We start from the raw sequence: 26,315 nt of genomic DNA on the forward strand, positions 1-26,315 counted from the left end.
ATGAATTGTGCTGCTATAAATATTGATGTGGCCATACCTGTAGTTTGCTATTTTTAAGTCCTTTGGGTATAAAACAAAGGAGTGGGATAGCTGTGTCAAATGGTGGTTCCATTTCAAGGTTTCCAAGGAATCTCCATACTGCTTTCCAGATTGGCTGCACCAATTTTCAGTCCCACCAGCAATGTATGAGCGTGCCTTTTTCCCCACATCCTCACCAACACTTATTGTTGTTGTATTATTGATAGCTGCCATTCTGACTGGAGTGAGATGAAATCTTAGAGTAGTTTTGATTTGCATTTCTCTAATTGCTATAAATGTTGAACATTTTTTCATATATTTGTTGATTGATTGTATATCCTCTTCTGCATAGTGTTTGATCAGTTCCTTGGCCCGATTATTGATTGGGTTATTTGTTTTTATGATGTTAAGTTTTTTGAGCGCTTTATATATCATAGAGATTAGTGTTCTATCTGATGTGCTTGTGGTAAAGATTTGCTCCTATTCTGTAGGCTTTCTATTCACCTCACTGATAGTTTCTTTTGCTGATAAGAAGCTTTTTATTTTGAATCCATTGCATTTATTGATTCTTGGTTTTAATTCTTGCACTACAGGAGTCTTGTTAAGGATGTTGAGACCTTATATGACATGATGGAGATTGGGGCCTACTTTTTCTTCCATTAGGTTCTAGGTCTCTGGTTTAATTCGTAGGTCCTTGATCTACTTTGAGTTGAGTTTTATGCATGGTGAGAGGTAGAGGTTTAATTTCATTTTGTTACATGTGGATTTCCAGTTTTCCCAGCACCATTTGTTGAAGAGGCTATCTTTTCTCCAATATATATTTTTGGCACTTTTGTCTAATATGAGATAGCTATAATTATGTGGGTTTGTCTCTGTGTCCTCTATTCTGTACCATTGGTCTGTTTTGGTGCCAATAACATGCTGTTTTTATTACTGTTGCTCCGTAGTATAGCTTAAGGTCTGGAATAGTAATGTTACCAGCTTCACTTTTCTTGCTAAGGATTGCTTTGGCTATTCTGGGTCTCTTATTTTTCCAGATGAATTTCATATTACTTTTTCTATTTCTATGAGGAATGTCATTGGGATTTTGATTGGAATTGCATTGAATCTGTATAATGCTTTTGGTATTATGGTCATTTTGACAATATTAATTCTGCCTATCCAAGAACAAGGTAGATCTTTCCAACTTCTAAGGCCTTCTTTAAGTTCTTTCTTTATTGTTCTGTAGTTTTTGTTGTAGAGGTCTTTCACCTCTTTCATTAAGTTGATTCCCAAGTATTTTATTTTATTTTTTTTAGGCTTTGTAAATGGGATGGTTTTCCTTGTTTCTGAGGGTTTGTCACTGATGTACAGAAATTCCTTTGATTTATGGGTGTTGATTTTATATCCTGCTACTTTGCTGAATTCATTTATTAGTTCTAGAAGATTTAGGGTGGAATTATTCTAGGTATAGAATTACATCGTCAGCAAATAGTGATAATTTGCATTCTTCTTTTCCTATCCATATCCCTTTAATTTATTTTATCTGTCTAATTGCTTTGGCTAGAGTTTCAAGAACTATGTTAAGTAGAAGTGGTAAGAGAGGGTGTCCCTATTTTTTTCTAGATTTTAGAGGAAATACTTTCAATTTTCTCCATTTTGAATGATGTTAGCCTGGGGCTTAGCATAGATAGCTTTTACAATGTTGAGATATGCTCCTGATATCTCTTGTTTTTCTAGTGTTTTGAACATGAAGAGGTGATGTATTTTATCACATGATTTCTCTGCATCTGTTGAGATGATCATATGATTTTTATCTAAGGCTATTGATGTGATGAATTATATTTATTGATTTTCGTATGTTGAACCAATTTTGCATCCCTGGGATAAACCCTACTTAATCATGGTGCACTATCTTTTGATATGTTTTTGTATTTGATTTGCCAGAATTTTATTGAGAATTTTTGCATCTGTATTCCTTAAAGGTGTTGGTCTGAGGTTTTCTTTCTTTGAAGTGTGTTTGTCTGATTTTGGAATCAGGGTGATATTGGCCTCATAGAATGTGTTTGGAAGTGTTCCCTCTTTTTCTATATCATGAAATAGTTTGAGGAGTATTGGTGTTAGCTCTTCTGTAAAGGTCTTGAAGAACTTGGTTGTGTATCCATCTGGTCCGGGACTTTTCTTGGTTGGTAGGCTTCTGATGGCATCCTGTATTTCCTTGCTTGAAATTGATCTGTTTAAATTGTGCATATGATCCTGATTTAGTTTGGGCCTATCATATGCCTCTAGAAATTTGTCGATGCCTTTGATATTTTCTATTTTCTTGGAGTACAAATTTTCATAATTTTTAATTATCTTCTGTATTTCTGTAGTGTCCATTGTGATATTTCCTTTTTTTATCATGAATGTTAGTAATTTGAGTTTTCTCTCTCCTTCTGTTTGTTAGCATGGCTAATGGTTTGTCAATTTTATTTATTTTTTTAAAGAACCAACTTCTTGTTTTGTCAATTTTTTCAGTTGTTTGTTTTAATGTCATTGATTTCAGCTCTGATTTTAATTATTTCCTGTCTTCTACTGCTTCTGGTGTTGATTTGTTCTTCTTTTTCTAGGACTTTGAGATGTAATGTTAGGTCAATTATTTGTTATGAACTAATTAATGAACTCTATGTAATGAACTTTACTCTTAGAACTGCCTGCATAGTGTTCCAGAGATTTCGATATGTTGTATCAGTATTCTCATTTACCTCTAAGAATTTTTAAATCTTCTTCTTGATATCTTTTGCAACCCATTGTTCATTCAGTAGCATATTATTTAGTCTCCAGGTGTTGGAGTAGCTTTTATCTTTTATTTTATCATTGATTTCTAATTTCATTCCATTGTGGTCTTATAGCATGCAGGATAGTATCTCTACTTTTTTGTATTTACTAAGAGTTGCTTTGTGGCATAATATATGATCTAATTTAGAGAAGGATCCATGTGCTGCTGAGAAGAAAGTGTATAAAATATTCTATATATGTCAGTTAAGTCTAAGTTATTGATTGTATTATTGAGTTCTATAGTTTATTTAGCTTTTGTTTGGAAGATTTAGCCACGGGTGAAAGAAGTGCATTAAAGTCACCCAGAATTATTGTGTTGTGGTCTATTTGACTCTTGAACTCTCGGGTTTGATTTATGAATGAAGATACTCCATTGTTTGGGGTAGATATATTTATAACTGTTATGTCTTGTTGATGTATGGTTCCCTTACACAGTGTAAAATGTCCATCTTTATCCCTTTTGATTAACTTTGGCTTAAAGTCTACTTTATTTGATATGAGAATGGAAACCCCTGCTTGTTTACACAGACCATGTGAATGGTACATTTTATCCCAACCTTTCACTTCAGTCTGTGGACATCTTTTCCTATGAGATGAGTCTCTTGAAGGCAGCATATTGTTGGGTCTTTTTTTTTGTCTTTGATTGGTGTCTTTGATTGGTGAGTTTATGCCATTAACCTTGAGGGTTATTATTGAGACATGATTTGTATTTCTGGTCATTTTTGTTTATTTTTGGTATTTAACTTGACTTAGTTTCTCCTTTGGTTGGCTTTTCCTTTATTGTAGTTCTTCCCTTGCAAATTTTCATTGTTGTTTTTCATTTCCTCCTTGTGAAATATTTTGCCAAGAATGTTCTGTAGTGCAGGCTTTCTTGCTGTAAATTCCTTTAGCTTTTTATTTATCATGGAAGATTTTTATTTCATCAACAAATCTGAAGCTTAATTTTGCTGGATATAAGATTCTTGGTTGGCATCCATTATCTTTCAGAGCTTAGTATATGTTGTTCCAGGATCTCCTAGCTTTGAGGGTCTGGGTTGAAAAATCTGCTGAGATCCAAATTGGTCTTCCCTTATGTGTAATCTGATTTTTCTCTCTTTTGGCCTTTAAATTTCTATCTTTATTCCGTATGCTAAGCATTTTCATTATAATGTGTCTTGGTATAGATCTGTTGTAATTTTGTACATTTGGTGTCCTACAGGCCTCTTGTATTTGATTTTTCCAATTCGTTCTTCATGCTTGGGAAATTTTGTGATATTATTTCATTGAAGAGATTGAACATTCTTTTGGTTTGATTCTCTGAAACTTCCTCTGTCCCAATAAATCTTAAATTTGGTCTTTACCTGTTGGAAGTATGCTCAGAGAGAAAAGAGGATGGGTTAGAAGTTATTGGCAGAATTCTTTTATTAACTGATAATGTGGATGTCAATCACAAAAAGTTTGCTGGAAGCTCTTTTCTTTAATCAATCCTAGACATGCAGGGCACAAATCACTGTTTGCCATAAATACAATATATGTATGAAGGAAAGGTGCTGTATAATTTCATATTCCAATTATCACTAAACAATTGTGCTGTAGGAGTATTTTCATTTAGTTGTGAGCTAGAATTTAGGCTGGAAAAGGTGGATGAGAATCAGTAGCATCTGATCACTGAGTTGTGCTCCAAGAGAATATTGACGTCCAACAATTTGCCTTCCGTTCTTGACTTTGTTGACAAACAGAATGAAAATTGTGAATCTTATCAAATAGAACTATTGAATATGTAATTTTATACCATCATATTCATGAAATAGCAAGTATAAGATTTTGTTTCCACCATGAAATATACAGACTGAGGGTAACCATGCCCATACAAGTTTTTGAAGTGAAGAGTAAGATTTAAAACATTTTATGAAACTAATAATGCTAGTAAAGACAATTTCTATGATCTAGGTGTTTTACTTAAGGGATATGCCTTAGAAATGTATTTAGTATTTTTCATAGATAACCTTATCAAAATTTTTCATTTTTAGTTATACATGAGAGTAGAGTCCATTTTGATATAATTATACAAGCATGGAATATATCTTATTCCAATTAGGACTCCTTTATTGTGTTTGTTCACAATAATAATGTGATATATTTATATATGTACATAGGAAAGGTATGTCCATTACACTCTTTCCTTTTCTTATCACCCCTTGTTTTCCTTTATTCCCCTTTGTTTAATCCATTGAACTTCTGTTTTCCCCTCCTCCTACCCTTTATTGTGTGTTATCTTCCACACATCAGAGAAAACACTTGACACTTGTTTTTTGGGGACTGGCTTATTTCACTTAGAATGATCACCTCCAATTACATCTATTTACCAGCAAATTTCATAAAGCCATTCTCCTTAATGGCTGAGTAATACTCCGTTGTGTATATAGACCCCATTTTCTTTATCTATTCGGGTATTAAAGGGCACCTTGGTTGGCTTTATATCTTAGTTGTTGTGTATTGTGCTGCTATAAACATTGATGTGGCTGTGTCACTGCAGTATGCTGACTTTATATCCTTTGGACATATACCAAGGAGTGGGATAGTTGGGTCAAATGATGGTTCCATTCCTAGTTTTCTGAGGAATCTTCATACTGCTTTTCCAGAGTGGTTGCGCCAATTTTCAGTCTCATCAACAATGCATAAATGTACTATTGTCCCAACATCCTTGCCAACATTTATTGTTACTTGTAACTTTGATAATTGATATTCGGGCCAGAGTAACATGGAATCTCAGTGTAGTTCAATTTGCATATCCCTAGTGGCTAGAAATGTTGAAAATTTTTTTATATATTTGTTGACCATCTGTGTTTTTTCTTTTGAGAAGTGTCAGTTTAGTTCCTTTGCCCATTTATTGAGTCAGTTCTTTGTGGTTTTGGTGTTACGATTTTTTAATTCTTTGTATATCCTGGAAATTAATGACCTATCTCCAGTGTAGGTAGCTAAGATATTTTCCCATTCTGTAGGCTCTCTCTTCATGTTTTTGATCATTTATTTTGCTGTGAAAAAGCTTTTTAGTTGATGTTATCCCATTTATTAATTTTTTATTTTAATTCTTGCTCATAAGAGGCTTGTTAAGGAAGTTGGTTCCTGAGCTGATATGTTGGAGTGTTAGACCTACATTTTCTTCTAGTGTGTGCAGGGGTTCTGGACTAATTTCTAGGTCTTTGATCCACTTTGAGTTGATTTTTGTGCAGGGTGAGAGATAGGCATTAAATTTTCATCCTACTACATTTGGATTTCCAGTTTTCCCTGAACAATTTATTGAAGAGGGTATCTTTTCCCCAATATATGTTATTGGCACCTTTGTCTAGTATGAGATAACAATGGTTTTGTGGGTTTGTCTCTGTGTCTTTTATTCTGTTCCATTGGTCTTCATGCCTGTTTTGGTGCCAATACCATGCTGTGTTTTTACTATAGCTCTGTAGTATAATTTAGGGTTTGGTATTGTGATGCTTCCTGCTTCACTTCTCTTGCTAAGGATTGCTTTAGCTATTCTCTTATTTTTCCAAATGAATTGCATAACTGATTTTCTGTTTCTACGAAGAATGTCATTGGAATTTGGTGGTAATTGCATTGAATCTGTATAGCACTTTTGGTATTGTGGCCATTTTGATAATATTAATTCTGCCTATCCAAGAACATGGGAGGTGTTTCCATCTCCTATGGTCTTCTTCAATTTCTTCCTTTAGTGTTCTGTAGTTTTCACTGTAGAGGTCCTTCTCTTCTTTTGTTAGATTGATTTCCAGGTTTTTTTTTTCAAACTATTGTGAATGGGATGGTTTTCCTAATTTCTCTCTCAGATAATTCATCATTTGAGTATAGAACACAATTGATTTATGGGTGTTAATTTTGTATCCTGATACTTTGCTGAATTCATTTATGAGTACTAGAAGTTTCCTGGTATAGTTTTTTGAGTCTTCTAAATAGAGAATCATGTCCTCAGCAAAGAGATAGTTTGAGCTCTTCTTTTCCTATTTTTATCTCTTTACTTTCTTTCTTTTGCCTAACTGCTCTGACTAGAGTTTCAAGGATTATGTTGAATAGAAATGGTGAAAGAGAGCATCCTTGTCTTGTTCCTGTTTTTAGAAGGAATGCTTTTAGTTTTTCTCCATTTAGAATGATGGCCTTGGGTTTGTCATATATGGCTTTTACAATGTTGAGTTGTGCTCCATCCATCATTTTTTGTAGTGTTTTAAACATGAATGGATGCTTGTGTTTTGCCAATGCTTTTCTGAACCTATTGAGATAATCATGTGATTCTTGTCTTTAACTGTTTATGTGATGAATTACATTTACTGATTTCTGTATGTTGAACCAACCTTGTATACCTGGGTTGAAACCCACTTAGTTCAGGGTGCACATCTTTTTAATATATTTTTGTATGGGATTTGCCTGCATTTTATTAAGAATTTTTGCATCTATGTGTTCATCAGAGATATTGGTTTAGTTTTGGTATCAGGATGATATTAGCTTCATAGAACGAGTTTAGAAGGGTTCCCTCCTTTTCTATTTCATAGAACAATTTGAGGAGGATTGGTATTAGTTCTTAAAAGGTTTGGTAGAATTCAGCTGAGAATGCTTCCAGTCTTGGGCTTTTCTTTGTTGGTAGGTTTTTGTTGCCTTCTTCAATTTCATTACTTGTAATTTATGTGTTTAGAGTTTCTATACCTTCCTGGTTCAATTTTGGTAGGTCATATGTCTCTAGAAATTTGTCAATGTCTTCAGTATTTTCTATTTTAATGCAATATAAATTTTCAAAATAGTTTCTGATTATCCTCTATTTCAGTAGTGTCTGTGGTGATACTTCCTTTTTCATCACAATTTTAATAATTTGAGTCTTCCCTCTGTCTTATGGTTAGCTTGGCTAAGAGTTTATCAATTTTGTTTATTTTTTTCAAATAACCAACTTTTTCACTGATTTTTTTGAATTGTTCTTTAAGTCTCAATTTAATTGATTTGGGCTCTGTTCTTAATTATTTTCTGTTTTGGCATTGATTTATTTTTTTCTTTTTCTAGGACCTCTTATCAAAATATCTTTAAGGGAAGAACACAATATTGGAATTTTAGGCCCATTAAAATCTAGTGAAAATAGCAAATTTTTCTTACTCTTTCCAATTTTGCTGATTGAAGAAAAATAATTGATTATGTATTAATAGGCATACTCATCCAAAATTACATGTAAATGGAAAATTTGAGGAGATACTTTTTTAATTCAAATGCAACCAAGAGTTGCTAAGAATTTTACTACCATAATAGAAGTCCTTGAACTTGCAGCTTTAGAACATAGTGTACTTATCAACATAGGTATCAGATTCAATGCTAAAAGAAGACTTGAGTGAAATGATCAAGGAATTCTGGATCTACAAATTGTCCAGAGATCCACAATTATGAAACTGACGTTGCAGTTACATGCTGCTCATTTCCAATTACAAAATCGTCACTTTTCTTTTAATTAAAAAAACAAATGATAAGACTGGGAAAAGGAACCAGCTGAGTGTTAACTCTCATCTATGGCTCATACTACTCTTCATTGAGCTAGTAAAAGAGAACCTTGTTATTAATTTTAAGCTATTATGGCTTATATTTATTATTTTCAAATTTGTGATGAGACATTTATAAAATTTACATAAAGTTTATGGCCTGAATAAGTGCTGAATGCTAAGTCGTCCTCAAGTGCTGAATGAGTAATGCTAAGTATGGAGTGCCCAAGGAAGGCACTTGAACCAGAAAAAAATGAGTACTGATTTACCTAAGTTATTTATGGAGACCAAATTTATTTTTTTAATTACAATTATTCAGAAATTTACCACAGCTGATATTTTTTCCTTATATCCATATGCCTACCTGGTTAAAGTTCCTGAATTCAGAAAGTATTTTTGTAGGTAAGACTATATGGCCCCTTCTGCCAGAGATCAGCTTTGTGGTGAGAACATGGCACCCTGCCCGTTTCCTGTGGAATCATCCCAAATAATTTGATTCTACTGAGACAGTGGACCCTGTCCTTAGAATCCTAGAACTAGTTCAATTTATCAGCAAAATTCTGTGTTTTGTGTGCAAGAGAAACAAGAAGGAAATTCTTGTTTAATTTTGTTTTTTATTTTGTTTGCTCTTTCATCAGTCTTCCTATTAATACAGATACACAAACATACATATGTATATTTATATGACATTGCTGTTATTTTCATATTATTATTTAGTAGTAGGTGTTCCTTAAAAGTAAATAAATGTTTCTGATTATTTTTTTCAGCTCTTTTCTTTCTCTCATTTGGTTTTTGATGTCATAAGCTAGACAAAATCTGACTCTTAATTGAATTTCAGAATTGATTGCTTTTAAAAATTAAAAAACAAATTTTCAAAACATAATTTGTAAACATAATCTAATAGTTTGGAAAAAGAACAATGTAGGCTTTTGTAATTTTTAAAATGTTTTGTCCATTCAAAAACATAAATAATAATTATATTTTAATTTTTTAATTAATTTTATTTAAAAAATTGTTGTAGATAGACACAATACCTGTATTTTATTTAATTATTTTTATGCAGTGCTAAGGATTGAATATAGTGCCTCACATGTGAGAGGCAAACGCTCCATCACTGAGCCACAACCCCAGCCCAATTTTAGCTTTTAATGACCTTTCTATCTCAATGCTTTACCACATCCTTGAGTTTTTAAAATACTTTAAAAAATTTTAAATGCGAATTACATAAAATATTTTTAGAAGTTCATTTTTATGACACCGTTATGGTCTACAGTTCTTTCAAATACTTTATGATTAAATGGATTTTATTTTCACAAACATTTATCTTTCCATTTACCATATTGAACAAATTTTTATTAAAGCTGGAATATTAATAGATATATAAGGCAAACATAGTAGTTTAAAAATATTTAAAATTATATAATATAATTAGAATTATCTCAAACTTGGTTTTTCTAGTAGCTGATGGATACATATCTATGTAGTGCCTCACCTCACTATTATTTCAGTTAGATAAGTCCATATTTTGCTCTTTTATTCATAGAAATATAAACTTGGTCACCCCAGTAAGGGTATTAAGGCAGCCACATTAGGGTACTAATGTCAATGAGTGAGTACTGCAACATGACACTATCAACACTAACTCTAGGGTCTACTATCTCAGTAGGATCAAATTATTTGGGATGATTCCACAGGAAACTGGCAGGGGCTGTGTTGTGTTCTCACCACAAAGCTGATCTCTGGCAGAAGGGGCCATATAGTCTTACCTACAAAGATATTTTTTGATTTCAGGAACTTTAACCAGGTATGAGTATAAGGAAAAAATATCAGCTGTGGTAAATTTCTGAATAATTGTAATTAAAAAAAAATTTGGTCTCCATAAATAACTTGGGCACATCAGTACTCATTTTTTCTGGTTCAAGTGCCTTCCTTGAGCACTCCATTACCACTCATTCAGCACTTGAGGACCACTTAGTTCTAAATGTTTTATATATGTATTAACTAATTTAATCTTCATAGCAATTCTATAGTATAGGTAGAATTTAAAAATTCATTTTACAAATGATGCAGCATTTGAGGCCCAGATATGTTTAACATTTACAGTTAATGAATCAAATAGTGGAACTTTAGAATTCAAGCTGTCATGTACTATGCCTAATATACTAAGCCTCAGGATAACAACTACTCTTGACATTTGTGCTGCACATACTATACTAGGCATTGTACTTAGTGCTTTCGGACGTTAATTTTATTTCATCCTCATAAGGGCATCATTAGAAAGGCATTATCCTCAGCTGAAAGAAAAGAGATCTATATACACTAAGGAATTTACTACTTGATGTTGTTTTGTGATTTGCACATAGGAAATTTAGAATAATGTCTGATACTGTCTTCCAATTCTATGATTTACTACTCTGTCCAATGTCAATTTTAAAGCTATTAGAATTTAATGGCTAGGTCAGACTATATGACAGACCCCTCCCCAGATACCAAGCATCTCTAAGGCCCATGGAAAGCCATGAAAGAGGACACCATATCTCACACTTCAGTGTTTCCCAGTGCATTTTTTCTAGGAACATTAGACCTAAATTACATTAATAGGTATATGTTAAAAAATGTCTTCTTTGATTATATAAATTGGGAAAACATTTAGTTGAATCAGAGGTTGAGATTAGGAACCTAAGGAAATAATTATATATGGTGGACTGTTAAGACTATGTAAAGTCTCCTCTGAGCTCAGAGTAGATTGGAGTTAATTCTTTGATTTTTTTTTTTAACAAACACTTTCTAAATGATTAAGTTGATACCCAAAGTATTTCTAAATCTGATATGTTAAAAGTATTTTTAAGCAGCTTTTTAAATTTCAAACTAAAGCTATTCTATCCTTTAAGATAGATTGCATTTTTAATGGCCTAGAATAGATAATACAGAGAGTCACCAGCTTGACATATTCTCATATGGCAGCATTCTGGTTTCCATGTGAAGTTATAATTATTTTTAAAAACTCTACTATGAGGTTTATATATTATATATTAATAGATCATTTTGAAGACATCAGAAACTTCACCAAGTTGTCTAATACAATGACAGCTTTCTTAGGCTAGAACATGAGGAAACTGAAATCTAATAAATATAATGTTGGTCAGCAGAGACTCTGTAGGCCTTTGGATTTTCATTTGTGAATGTTAAAGATCTTTGTCTCCAGATTGTCTTTCTATATTTCTTTCATATTCTCTCTCTCTCTCTCTCTCTCTCTCTCTCAATACACACACACACACACACACACACACACACATTCTGACACTGCCCTGGAGCTATGACAACTTATTGGATGATAGCTTCCTTTCATTAAAAAAATGGAAGAATCTATAGTAGCATTTCTAAGCTTTAACTCTACCCCCAGTGATTTATTTAATTGGTTTGTGGTGGAACGTGATGAACAAACAGTATGTCTTTAAAACTCATCAGATGATTCCATTATTCAACCAGAGTTTAACCCTATAGACCCAGAACACTAAGTTCTCAAGCAAGCCCCAAAGGACTTGTTAAATCACAGATTATTAAGTTCCCAGAGTATCTATAGATTTGGGAGGAGGTCTGGAAATCTGCTATTCCCACATAATGCTAATGCTGCTCTTCAAAGAACCATCTTCTGAGAATCGTTGTCCCAGATCACTCTCTTCTATTGAAACTTTACAGTTTCCTTTTAGTTGTGTGTTTGTTTAATTTGTAGGTAAAAAGGAATTTTTATCAGATAATTTATTATCTTTGATTAATCAAACCAGAAGTAAAGCAAGCATTTATCTTCCCTAGTTTAGGTAAAATCTAGACTCATATTGAATATGGTGTTGACTGTCATGAAACAAAACTCATTTCTTCCCAGGCATGTGTTTTCTTACTTTCATCCAATAAATGGATTCAAATCACAATAATTAAAGCTGTGTAATAATGAAACTAGAGAACTTGAAATTGCAGAGGGCGACAGGAGCTTATCTAATTAAGCAGGAATTACTCTTCCTACTTGTAGAAATCAGAAACTTGAAAGAGGCAGAAGGAGAAAATAGTGAACAGACATATGCATGCATTCACATATGACCAACGATGGACATGATAAAAAACCAGCCTGATGAAAATGGGCGATTTGTGTCCACCGAGAAGCAACTAATGTGAAACAGGAGAATGCCACAAACATCTGGCACAATAATTAGGACTTAACAACACAAGCAATCAGAGGTTATTCAAAGTTCCTGAGCAAAAGGGTCCCATGAGGCAAACCATGTTTCAGCTTTATTGGTCTGGTGGACTGGTTTAAAGATAAACAGAAGTATTTCCCATCACTGCAGGGTATAATAGAGCTGCTGCCTGAAATAACAGATCGCAATAAAGTTTTATTGTTTTGCAAAAAGTCAAAGAATTAACTCCCAAAGAAGACTTCCAGTAGGGAATCACTTTGATTTGTACATGAAATGAAAAATAATAGGACAATTTATGATTTACCACAAGAGCCAGGTAATTTTCTCACTCCATTGGATTCTTTCAAACAAGACACAAAAGTTGACTTAAAGATGACTTAAAGTTTCATATCAGATTGATAGAGATTGTATAGTAAAATCATTAGACAAGGGACCCCTTGATCCTGCATTGAACAACAAATCATAGTAGATATTTTTTCTAGTTTGAAGACAGTATAGTTAAATGTAATTTTATTAAAGATCTTTTTCTTAGCCTGATTCATTATCTAGCCAAGGATCTCTGTTTAGGTAAATGTATCATAAAGGCATCTTTTTTTAGCAGCAAAGTAGGAATTTTATTCTTGAATTTTTTTTAAGTTCTCTCTTCAGGTTTTAGGGGAAGATCAATGTTTCTGATTATCTTGTCAAAGAGAGGACTAGCAGAACAAACATCCAAATCGACTATCCAGGAGGCAGCTGAAGTTGGAATCCTGAATGCCAAGAAATGCTGAATGGGCAGTCACCATTAGAAGCGGTGGTTCAACTCCAGAAACTTCTAAGTGCTCTGAGGCAGCGCATATACAGCAAAGCACCAAAATCCAGCAGGGTCAAGGAAAAGCTTTCTACACACAAGAGAGAAGTTCTGCACAACTTCAGTTACAGAGGAAAGGTAGTCAGAAGACTAGGAGAGTTAGAAAACAACAACAACAACTTCTCTTTGGAGGAAAGCATGAGATATATACCTAGGAAGGAAAGCATAGTATGTAGATTTTTTAAGTGACAGTATGAAATAGAGATCAGGTTGTTCTGTTTTTGTTGTTGTTTCTTTCTTTTTAGATACAGTTTTGTGGTTACAAACTTTGTACATTAGAATCACCCAGGCAGCTTATTAATCAGGAGTCTCACAATACATGAAGATTCTGTGTTTGACCCAGACATCTAGATTCTTAATAAGTACTCCAGATGATTTTGATATTGATGAGTTAATCTTTGAAAAAGACTCACATGTGTTCATTTACTGTGTTAACAGTAGAGGTGTGTAGAGGGAAAAAAGCATAGGGGTTTGAGAATGAATGTCTTAGAAGAAAGAAAAATACAAATAAAATAATTTCTAAGTGGCATTGAGGGGCAACAAATTGAAATTCAACATCAGGGATCACATTTGCTGCCTTCTAGCAGGGCTGTCAGTAGAAGATAAACCACACAGAGCAAGTGTTCCAGACATGAACCAAGGGGTTGGTCAGTTATTCTAGTTTCTAGGTTGGTTTGATGTCTGATGTTAGTGAAACATCTGAAGTTGATTATAATTTCACTGGCAAGTGTTACGTTTTGAAGTTTAACATTTTGGAAAGAATCACTCCAAGAACGTCCTATTTATATCTTTAGCTATTGAACAGGAAAAAAAGGAAAAATTTTTGATGTTTTCCATGTATCTTAGAACATCATGCAATGCTTGACTTTTGCAGAAATTTCTGGTGTGAGTTAATTAGAATACATTAAAAAGTCAGTTAATGGGGTCAGGTAAAAGCAAAAGAGGTTTTCCATTGCAGTTCTGAAATGGGAGAATAACCTTAAAGTTAGTTATCAGCTCCCTCCCACACTCCACAGTACCACTGCCCCTTGGTTTTCTTTGTGGGCTCACATGAACAGCTCTTGGGTTTGCTTTCGTTTTGGTTCTGTATGTCACAATTTACAAAAATATTCTTACTGTTTTATTAATTTTTAAATTTTTAAAATTACTTATGCCAACAGTACTTGGCTTTTTGACAATGGACCCAAGAATTTTGTTCCAGTCCTTTGAAAACTGACTATGCAAATGCACGTGAATTTGTTTATATACAGCAATTTCAATCATTTCACTCCAGGTTCAGAATACAGAACAAAGGAATGCAAGAGAACACAGACAAGGGAAACAATTCATTTGCACTGGAGTGTTACTAATATACATACTTTTGCATAGTTTTAACATAAAAACAATTGGGATTTGTGTTTTGTATATTATTTAACCTTTATCTTATTCTAAAATCTCAGAGAATCTTCAGGAATATTACTTTCCTAAATTCCTAAGTGCATATTAATAAGGTGCTACATCATATTTTATATTTATTTTAATATTGATTAAGTTGCATATAATATGTAATGTTATAGCTAATATTATAGGAAATGTCTTTTTACTGTAAATTCTTATTTTAAATTTTTTTTAGAGAATTAGACCTTTCTGTTCTTGTTACTTTTTTTATTTCTTCTGCTCCAGTTCCTGTTTTTATACTGTTCTTGATTTTCTTCTTTACTTGATCTGTTTCCTTTTATATATACAGTTAAGGAATGCCCTTGATGATCATTAAAGAAAGACATAACTTGAGCTAAATAATTTCTGAATAATAATTATTTTGTATGTGATGACTTAGGCAAAAATTTTATCTTAATTTGGGTCAGTTCTTATCTAATTTATGTTTTCTTTCATATATTTCATAACTGTCAATACTAGATAGTTTAAAAGTATTTTATACTATTAATATTGAATAATTTCCAAAGAATCAATAATAAATTAAAAACCCAGTTTCCAATTGTTTTCAGTCAGAATGATTAAGTTTTAATATTTATAGTACTTTTTTTTAATTGTAAAAATCATGTAACTTTGATATGGGCATATTGCCAAGAATGTGAAATCTTTATAATAAGACCAAAGCTCCCCTTTCTTTTATTGAATAAATTATTCAACCTGAAAGTAGTTTGTTAGAATTTTGTTCAATTTTAAATAATATTAAATTATAAAATTTAAATAGCATTAAATTTTAATAATTTTCAAGAAATTTATCTCCTTACAACAAAATAACTTCAATTGCTTGACTTTGTATTGAACACTTTATTCATTTGTCTAAATCTCTATTTTTTCATAGAGTTGTAGCTTATGAGAACATCAATAAAAACGACTATTATACGATTAGCCAAAAGGCAGTGACACACGTTTACAACGATGAGATTGAATTTATTGAAATTGATCGATGGGAACAGGAATACCTATATCACAGAGAACTCATTAAGATCCCCATATTTTCACTTTTCCGGAAATGGAAGGCTTTTAGCGTATGGAGGAAGAATGTACGCTCCACGAAAATCAATGAATGTCGAAAATCTCTACAAAAAGATTTGTTCATTGTTCATCCTGTATGTATTTATTAATTGTAATTTAAAGAATTACAGAAAAAGAAAATGTGAATCTATTATAAGTATAGATAGTCTCTGAAATGGAATATTTCACCTTTTTAAGAGAATTCACAATTTTTAACCTGTCTAGTCAATTAGGAGTTTGGCAATCCAGTGGCATTTCTATATTTTAACTATGGTTGCAAAATGCAGAAGTACAACAAGAGAGTTGTACAGGTCCCCTTTGATTAGAAACAGGCTCAAAGTCTTGGATTTGTAATCCCCTTTGTTGTTGATCAGAAAGCTGTATGTCTTTTGAGAACAGTGGATTGGCAGCCCTATTACCTCCCCTCTTCTCTAAAACCTTCTGGACTTAATGGCCCCAAATAATCTGGTACTTGTTTTCATGGGCCAGTACCTCTCAGTAGATCATATAGGTTCCTTTACCATGGATTCAGATAATTGGGGAAAATTTAACTTTTACTTTGAATGATAGGAGATGATAGGAAAAAAAACTGCTAAAGAATGTGTGGCCATATTCAAATTTCACTCAGTGAATTTCAACTTACATTAGAATTTTTGTACTTGACTCCTGGGAATAACTGAAATTATTACTGGCACATTCAAGAGTGCTATATCCTCAGCTGTCTGTTTCTATGACACTAAGTCACTACTTTCTCCAATCAAAAGCCTTTAGTTTTCTTTTTACAGTCAGTTCCTTCACTTTGCATAAAGTAATCTGAAAGACTTATCACCATGTTAGTCACACAATCAAGGAATATTCAGGACTACACTTAACACAGATATTAGTGCTAAACAAATATATATACCATCTGGAGTCCTCCATCTCATCCAGCATTCTGAGTTGTGGGAAAATATTCTAGTCATTGATATAGAATTCAATCCTTACACACATCTACTTTCTTCATTTAAAGATATTTCACTACCTTTTACCATGTCTTGAATACTATCCATATTATAAATTTGTTACTAAACATGCAAAATAGTTCTCCCTAGAATTGCCTCCAAATCAACTCACTCATCAAAATTCACTCTCTTATTTTGTGTGCTTAAAGTTATCATTATCTCCTGTGCAACATTCATACCAGTGGTGCATTGGCTTTGATAATATCTCCTCTTGAATTGGTTCTAGAGGACTAGAATGTTTTCATGCTTTCAAGCTGCAATTGACATAAATAGCAGTCCCATTTGAAAGAAAAGTGGCACAGAACTGATCACACACACCTGGGATAAGAAGCAGATTTATTGTCAAGAGCCTGACAAGGTTGCTCTGCACAAAGACAGGGATAGCAGCAGCAAGGAGGGAGAGCAGTAGCAACTCCCCCTTGAATGTCACCTTTTATAGACTAGAACCATGGCCATGCACTAGGGGCAGGTTTAGTTTTCCTCTGATCTTGTGGAAGGCAAGTTTGTTTCTTGGGAACAGAGAAAGGCAGTTTTCCTATCTCTCAGAAGGGGGAACAAGGAAATAGGCATGTACCTTTATCTTCTCAAGGAGAGAGCAGGGAGAGACCTGCATATCTCTAGACCTGCATTATCTCAGGCTATTTTCTATTTCTTGGGAATAAGAACAGTGTTCATAAAGTGGGGGTGGGGAAAAGGAAGATGGCTGCAATTATGCTAACACCATTGAGATGGTTTGAATACCTGTTAGATGCTAACTCACACTTATCACAAGTCTTATAATTACAACTACTTGACTAGAGTGGCTGATTCTTCTAAACTGGGTTGAAGAAAGAAATATTGAAAGAAGTTGTTCCAGAAATTTTTATTTTTAGACATTTTTCAATAACCAACTTTTTTGGCACCTGTGCCTATATTTTCTCATAACAACTTTATGGATATGACATTTACATACCATAGAATTCACCTTTATAAAGTATATAATTCAATGATTTTTAGTGTATTCACAGAATTTACCAATAATCACTACAGTCAATTTTAGAACATGTCCATTATTCAAAAGAAAAACTCCATTATTCACATTCCCTCTTTCTTCCCAATCCCTCTTTTCTCCCTCACCCCAGCTTTAAGTAACCAGTAATCAATTTTTTTCTCTATATTGCCTGTTCTTTACATTTCTTTTAAATGAAGTCACAATATTTTTGTTTATTTATTTGTTTGGTTTTTTTTGTGACTGGCACTTTTCACAAAACATAATGTTTTTAAGGTTCATCTATGTTATAGCATTTCTTTTCATTGGCAGTTTGTTCCTTTGTGTTATTATGACTATTTATTTGTCCACCCATCTATTAATGGAAATTTAGACTGTTTCCACTTTTCGGCAATTATGAATAATGTTGTTATAAACAATCATGTATAAGTTTTTGTCTGAACATATGTTTTTTATTTCTCTTGGTCATACCTGTAGGAATAAAATTTCTAGGTCATTAGTTACTCTATGTTTAACCTTTTCAAGAAACATAAGTTTTCCAAAACTACTTGTTGCCCACTAAAATTTAAAGTCAAATTTATCCTTGTTTTCTGTCATAGCCTTTTAGATTAATAGATGCTTCCTTCTGTTATAGTTGTGACTGGATATTGTAAAGTCCTTAAAGTAACACAAGAATCTTTATTAGCAAAAACTAATGAAATGTAAGATATTGCCCAGTTGTTTTTACTTGCTCTCATTTTTGTTCTTTAAATAGCAGAAAGACATGTATGTATTTTTAAACTGAAAAAGAAGGTATTTGACAAACTAAATCTGATAATTCAAAGAATTAGTTTACAAAAAAATTTTCAAAAGTGTTTCTACGTAATATATGTTTTTTGTAGTTGTAGCTCAAGTTAACATACAGAGCTGTTTATTTTCCTTATTAACCATTTTTACTATTCACAATCTTTTATACTTTTAAAATACAGAACTTTTTTTTTTACTAAACAATGATAAATTTTTATTTTCATTCAGTATTTGCGACCAGCTCTTCTTAAAATAAATGAATTGTGTTATCAATTGAGCTTTATGGGACTTTATTATATTGAAAAATGTCACACCTACACCCTGCAGGAGTTCAAGGCTGCACAAGTCGCAAGACTACAAGAGGTAAGAAATTTTGCCTATAAGGATTAAGTTTTTTCCCTATTATTGATATTTTGATATCACTAATTATGCATATTCGTCAATCTCTAGGTGACAGAGCGCCTAGAAGAATTTCGAAATGAGGCAAAAGAAGTGGTCAGGAAGGCATGTCGATTTGCTTTGCGTGCTGCAGGGTTTGTTCCTGATGACTGTGCATTTGAACCTACTGAGGGTATGAAGGGCATGGACCCTGGGTATATTAGAAATGTCTGCTTTCTAAAATATCAGTTCTTCTGTATTCTCCTTGTCCTAGGTTTAAATAATGATCCTTTTTCAGTTCTTTCAAACTTCTTCTTGGTATGTTATAAATTCAATATACTTTGTGGAAGGGGGTAAAATGGTAAATACTGCATCTTCTTGCATTTCTCTCACATAAGTATTGTTGAACTGTACACAGAATATTAATTCATAAGCCTTCTATAGTGGATTCTGGTTGAGACTGTCTTCTTAAATGTATGTCTGGCCTACTGTTGGAGTCAATAGGTTTGTTAAAAATTAGGGACTGAATGGATCTCAAGATTGGACCCAGTTGGCATGGATTATAAAGGATGATAACAATACAGATGGATCAAATGCTTGAGGGTCAAGGTATTCCTGAGAAAGGTAACATGGTCTACTGATCGACTCCTGTTAAGGAGAATGTTAAAAACTATCTATACTATTTAGTTTAATTGAAATCAATTGATAGGAAATTCCTTTGAATAATTAGACTTCTTTGTAGGCTTTAAATGCGTTATGAACCAAAGGATTTTATTGTTTTTACATTTTATTTGTTCTTTCTTTGAATGTATATTGAAAGAAATGGAATTTTTTGTCATTTACATTTTAAAACTTTTAATAATCTGTACATGAGTACACATTAGATAAAAGTCTGTGAATTATTAATATATTAATGCAGTATTCTAATCTGATTCAAAATGGGGTTGGGAGGGAGAGCAAGGGAGGAAGATTAGGGAATAGGGATGGGAGGGAAAGAGAGGGAGAAGGGAAATACATGAATGGTGGAAGGAGACCCTCATCATTATACAAAATACATGTATGAAGATGTGAATTTGGTGTCAACATACCTTATATACAATCAGAGATATGATAAATTGTGTCATAAAGGTATATTAAGAATTGTAATGCAAAAAAATAATAATAAGAGCTCATGTATAATGGCATAATTTGGCATGAACATACTTTATATAAGAAATGAAATTTTTACACAAAAATTCTTGTGTCTTCTGTTGTTCTTAGCTTGCTATGCAAAAATAAGTGGAGTAGGTTTCAGTGATGTGCTGGTTGAGTTGCCCTCTTATGGAGATTCTGAAAAAATGACATATACAGAACAGGCCAGCAAAAGGCATCATTGCATGAGGCTAACATGGTAAATGACTAGTATTTATTTTAAGAAAAATTAGATCATCCATCCTGCTCAAGCTTCATTAAAAATTAAACCTTGGAAGATGAGGAATATGTTAATTTGTATGACTGGAGTAATTATTTTGTTCTGTATGTCAAAACATCTTGTGTCCTACTCAAATATGTACAATGAAAAGTTAAAACCAAAACATAGAGATGTTTTAATGTTTTTAATTTTTAAAAAAAGGCAATGTTCATTTCTAAACATCTCCTTTAAAAAAAAAAATCAAACCTGTCACCATAGAGTTCTCTAATAGTTATGAGAATTTAAGGAATATGATTACCTAAATGCATGCTCCAGAAACCCATCCCTTCAACTGCCACTCAGCAAAGTAGCTGCTGGGACAGGCAGGCTGATAGTAAATCCAAGTCTAAGAGCTCCTCTTTGATATCTAAGGCTATGATTCCCTCTGGCCTAGCCTAGAACAACTCCCTGCAATAAAACAAGTTGTGCGAAGGAGAATCCAGGCACACAGAGATTTGTGGACCTCCGCAAGTAGGTTAGGAGGGCCTGTTCTAATGCTGGGTGACCAGCACCCCGCTAGGGTAGGTTCCTGCTCAGGAGGTGTGAGCAGCCTGGGAATTAAAAAGTCTGAAATAGTAAGATATAAAGCCGGAGCCAGAAATTAGATAAAAAGGGGAGCGCATCTGATGGGAGCTGGAACTGAACAACTGAAAATTGGCCCTGATTCTTTATTTAAGGAGGAGTACATCAAAGGCAGGAATAAGGTTTCAGGGAAGGAGTCTTGCTTCTCAGTGTGGCAGAGTCTTGCAATAAACAGGTTGATTGGCATTTTGACAAGCCACACCCACTTCCAGAGTCTGCATAGCTCCAGTGGGTCATTCCATCTCTGATGCTGTGCTGAACTTGTGATGGAGCTAGGTAGGAAGCCACATGAACCAGGCAGTCTCAAACCAGCAGGGTTGCTGCTGGGAGTTCTGATACCCTACTTTACTGCCTCATGGTTTCAACATTGTTTTAGTTCACACACAGTGCATGGATGACTTCCTGCACTGCTCCATCCTTTTGGTCACTAAGGAACTATGGCAAACTGGAAAATCACATAAAGTTCCACCCTATCCCTAAGGCAGCTTTTACAACTGGGAGCCTGGAAGGGAAGTGTTCCTCCTAGTACCTCACCAGGGAACTTGCTATTAGCTGTGCCATCTGCTTACCTAGCTCCATCTTCAACTTGACTATTTCAGAGTTTAAAAGTCCATCATTTTAAAGCCTTATGATCACAAATAACTCTTACAAACAAAATCACCGAAGATTATCTGAAAAATTGTGAAACTATAAAGCATTGATTATTACTATTTGGTGTTCACTAACTTAATCTAAGAATTGAAACCACTTATTTAATGTACCTTAATTGTGTACTCTTTTATATATGAAAATGTCTGCATCAATGAAAGTCAGTGAAGCTGTCTCAAAGGTCACCATCAGGTCCTAGAGATACAAGAAACCCTAAAGCTCCATTTAAGCAAACTAAAAAGTTATTCTAAATGTAACAGTTGTTGTATACATTAAGTTTTTCTTTAAAACACTTAAAAAATCATATAGCCCTTTGGCTAGATGAGCTAGGTGCATTTTCCTTAATAGCTATATTGCTCATTAAATAGACTATGAAGAGTTAGAACACCTAGCTAAAAACTGATGTTGCAAATTGAATATAATTGTGTTCTAAATGGAAGAATGTCTAAGAAAAACTCTTCTGGACAATAAATCTCTGATGTTATAATATAATTAGGTCACAACTCAAGGAGAAATTATATTTTAAAATTTAAATACTTGCTTTAGAGTCACGATCAAAAATATATTGTGATTATAGAGAACTGAAACAATATTTACTTTTCTTTTCAAGCTTTATCTATCTAAATGATTATTTAATTGAGAACACACTGCATATCTTAACAGTAAATTCTGCTAACTCTCTTCTGAATTATCTTACTGATAAACTGAAAAGAACACCTTCAGCAGATGTCATTCAGAAATGGATTACTGAGGAGAAGCCTGAAGTCACTGACAAAAAGGTATATTCAGATCAAACTAAGAATCATTATCAACACTTATTGATGAGTTCTTACTATAAATGATGCTATTTTCTGTATACTAGAAAAATAGAGAAATTTTCTGTTGAATATGTTTCTATTGAAGTATTTGTTGTTAGTTTTATTTCTATTGAGTATATGAATTCCACTTCTATTTAAATATTATCAACTTTGTTGTATACATTATTAATGTTTTCCCAGTTTATTGTTTGCCTTTCCATTTTGTTGATAAGTGTTTTTATAGGAGAGACATTTTATGATACTATATCATCTTTAAATATTTACCTTTTATCTTTTCTTTTCACATGCCATGGTTATAAATTCAGCTAATTATATAAACTTAAGTTTACATTTCTTTGTCTTAATTTATGCCTTGGTACTAACGTCTTTATAACACTGCAAATATGCTCATTTTAGGGGGCTCCTGTAGTGGAAAAGCAGGAAGAAGATGAGTCTCTTGTTCCCATGTTCATCACAGAACTGATTTTGACAGTCCAGTCACTACTCTTTGAGCCTTCAATGGAAGATTTTCTGGTGTGCTTCTTTATATAATTTCTGCATTATGTACACATTTTCTGGAAAATAAGCAACTGCTTTACTATCAAAAGATTGGCAGGACTATTATCACTTCTCCAAAACAGAGGAAAGCATTGTTCTTTCACAGCATTCCCTATACATAAAATCTATCTAAAAGTATAGCACATTTTCTTTAACTTGAGGAAAATTAGGAGCTTGGTAAGGTACACCATCAAGAGGACATGTTCTGGACTGGGGTTGTAGCTCAGTGGTAGAGCACTTGCCGAGCACGTGTGAAGCACTGGGTTCGATCCTCAGCATTATGTAAAAATGAAATAAAGATATTGTGTGTCCACCTACAACTAAAAAAAATATTAAAAAAGAGGACATGTTCTACATAAACTTTATAACGGACTATAGGCATCCCTCTAATAAGAGTCCAAGAAATCATTCTTGCAAACACCATTTTTAAAATCTTTTTAAAAGCATTCTGCATCTGTGGGAACTTAATTGTTTTAGTTATTCATTGCTCTGTAACAGATTACCACAAATTTTGCAGCTTAAAACAATCATCATTTTTCTCAGTTTCTATAGGCCAGGAATCTGGGAACTTGCTAATTAGCTCATCCTCTGCTTTAGGACCTGTCCAGGCTGTAGTTCAGGTGTCAGCTGAGACTGAGGTCTTTTTTATCCCACACTTGATTGGGAAGACTCTACTTCTGAGTTCCCTCAGATTGCTGGAAGGATAGAGCTCTGTCCAGCTATTGGACCAAGATCCCCATTTTTTGCAAATGTCAGCCAATGATGACCCTTAGATATAAGAAGTACCCTGTAGTCCCTTGCTATATGACCCCTTCTATAGGCAGTTCATAACATAGCTCTTGTCTCTTCAAGGTCTATTAGAGAATTTCAGGAAGCCCAATCTCTCCTTTGAAGTCTTTCCCTTGATTCAGTCATGTCTACCCAGGATAATCACGTTTTTTATTAACTCAGAATCAGTTTATTTTGGACCTTGATTCTGTCTGCAGAATCTTTCTGCCTTTGCCACATAATGTAACCTAATCCCTGAAGTTATATCCCTTTATAATCATAAGTCTACCCACACTCAAGAGCAGGGCATTATATAGGTAGGTGTGTGTGTATACAGTGGTGAGCAAGAATCTCAGGGGCCATCTTATTTTGTCTACCACATTTGTGTACATGTGTAGATTAGTAAACCAATCAGTCCATATTTTCTGTTGTTAACTGGTATATATACTATAGCGCAAAAGCACTAGTACTTGGGATCTGTAGATTTTAGTCTTGGCTCTACAATTAATAAGCACCCTGGGGTTTAGTTTCTTCATTTTTAAGATGAGAAGGCAGATGAGTTCTTGGGTTGCCTCCTCTTGCAGCAGTCTATGATTCTGTAATTTATGAGATAGGATATTTTAAGACATTTATAATGACAGGCAGACTGATAAGCTCCTAGTGTCTGGAACTGCTCTTGGGAGGTCCCAAGCAGAGAAGCACTGAGCTCCTATGTTTTCTTCTGGCCACAAAACTCATGTCCTTCACCTGGGATGCAGGTACCCCTGTGTTACAAGTGACACAAGGAAGCTGTCCCCAGCAAGCAGTTTGTCATCTTTACTCCCAAGTGACAGGCCTCAAAAAACTCGACACTCTTCTCATTTTCTGTTGTAGAACTCTGCTTCACATATAGTTATTTTTAATTCCTACACATGACTGAGCTCTGGGAATAATCTGCAAGTTCATGTGTTCATATCAACATAAGATTTTACTTCACATACCCAAAATTGGAAGTGTAAATAAGATTTTCATTCATGAATTTCTCCCTCCCCCCAAATTATTTTGGTCATTAGTCTTAATCATCTGGGTTTCAAATACACATGCATATATAGGACTGCAAGAAATTATATGCTTTAAATTTTTTTAATAATGACTCACTCTTTCTATTCCTTTATTTTTATTTATTTATTTTTATGGTTTTCTGAGGTTTGAACCCAGTGCTTCACACATGCTAGGCAAGTGCTGCACCACTGAACTACAACCCCAGCCCAGAAAATTATATGCTTCAGTCATGACATTGTTCTTGCTTAGGTTATCAGTGTATTGAATTCTTGATTCAGTATTTACTTTTCAATTTTCTTCTTGTGTTTGACAGATCTCCTATTGCATGTGATTTTATTTACTGCTTTCACCTCATGAAATAGACTCTTGGTTAAATTCCCCTTGGTTCTCTTCTGTATCTACATTTTTTTCTTTCCCATCCTTCTTTTCAAGATCTTTTCTGTCTGACCCTTGATTGATGCTTTCCTAAAGTGTTCCCTCCTCTTCACACACTATGAATTTTTCTTAGATGCTCTTTTCCATGCCTATTGTTTTAACTTCTAGGTTACTGACTCATAAGTATATATTTATATCCAGTAGTTTTTTCTTAACCCCCAGACTTAGAGCCAACTGCAAATGTCCACCAAAATGTTCCATGATCAACTCTAATTCACCAAAATTAACTAAATTATCAACTTCTACCAAAACTTGCTCCTTCCATGCTTTTGCCATCTCAATGAAAGGCATTATTCAGCTGCCATGTCAGAGATCTGGGAGATAGCTTAGATTCTCCCTTTGCTCCCTGAGGTCCAGTCACCAGGTTTTATGTGGAGCTTTAGTTGTTCTCTCACTCAAAACCTCATCATCTCTCTCTGGCCTGACATAATAGTCTGTTTCGATTTGCTTGTTTCTCTTCCCCATTTTCCACAAGTCATTCTCATAGGCAAAGCTAATCATGTCATTTTCCTGCTTAAAATTTCTCCATTACCTATGGTAGCATTTTTCAAAGAGTGCTCTGTGAGATGTTGCTAGGCATTCTAGGAGAAAAGGGGTTATGATACATTTACATATTAACCGATGTGAAAGTCCTGTTTTGTGTGTCCTGAGAAGACTCCTGTTTCCTCAGTTCTTGTCTTCTTGAAATATTTAAGTCAAGAGAATTAGAGAATAAGCATAAAGTATTTGTTTAGTTTAATGGAGGTAAGCTCTAGGAGAGCCTTGCCTCCCTGTAGAATAGACTCCCTCCCAGAGAAGAAAAGACCTAAGGCTTTCCACAGGAAGAGTTTTGTTTTATAGGTACTAGTGATTGAATCCAGGGGTGCTTTACCTAGTGACCTACATCCCCAGTCCTTTTTATTGTTTGTTTTGAGGCAGGGCCTCACTAAGTTATCCAGGCTAGACTCAAATTTGTAATTCTTCTGCCTCAGCTCCCAAGTGACTGATTACAAGTGTCACCACACTCCACATACTGGGTTTTTTTTTTTTTTTTTTTTTTTTTTTTTT

The 26,315-nt window shown here is 33.8% G+C and overlaps 1 protein-coding gene across 21 annotated transcripts in view; it reads left to right on the forward strand.

Moving 5' to 3' along the window:
- Dnah6 (dynein axonemal heavy chain 6) overlaps positions 1–26,315 on the forward strand; it is a 284,182-nt gene that overhangs the window by 12,071 nt on the left and 245,796 nt on the right. For 17 of the 21 annotated variants that reach the window (XR_007342085.1, XR_007342086.1, XR_007342087.1 and 14 more), the window contains 6 exons: positions 15,664–15,931; positions 18,840–18,974; positions 19,062–19,182; positions 20,250–20,379; positions 22,280–22,448; positions 22,884–23,000. Coding sequence is in view for 18 of the 21 variants with exons in the window: in XM_015499875.2 (XP_015355361.1) it covers positions 15,664–15,931; positions 18,840–18,974; positions 19,062–19,182; positions 20,250–20,379; positions 22,280–22,448; positions 22,884–23,000 (940 nt within the window). In the remaining 3 variants the exon portion in view is untranslated. Of the gene's footprint in view, positions 1–15,663; positions 15,932–18,839; positions 18,975–19,061; positions 19,205–20,249; positions 20,380–22,279; positions 22,449–22,883; positions 23,001–26,315 lie in introns of those variants that run through there. The other 4 variants (XM_048787436.1, XM_048787446.1, XM_048787447.1 and 1 more) reach the window with 4 other exon arrangements.

This window comes from Marmota marmota, unplaced genomic scaffold (assembly GCF_001458135.2).
Source record: "Marmota marmota marmota unplaced genomic scaffold, marMar, whole genome shotgun sequence".
Classification (NCBI taxonomy): Eukaryota; Metazoa; Chordata; class Mammalia; order Rodentia; family Sciuridae; genus Marmota; species Marmota marmota.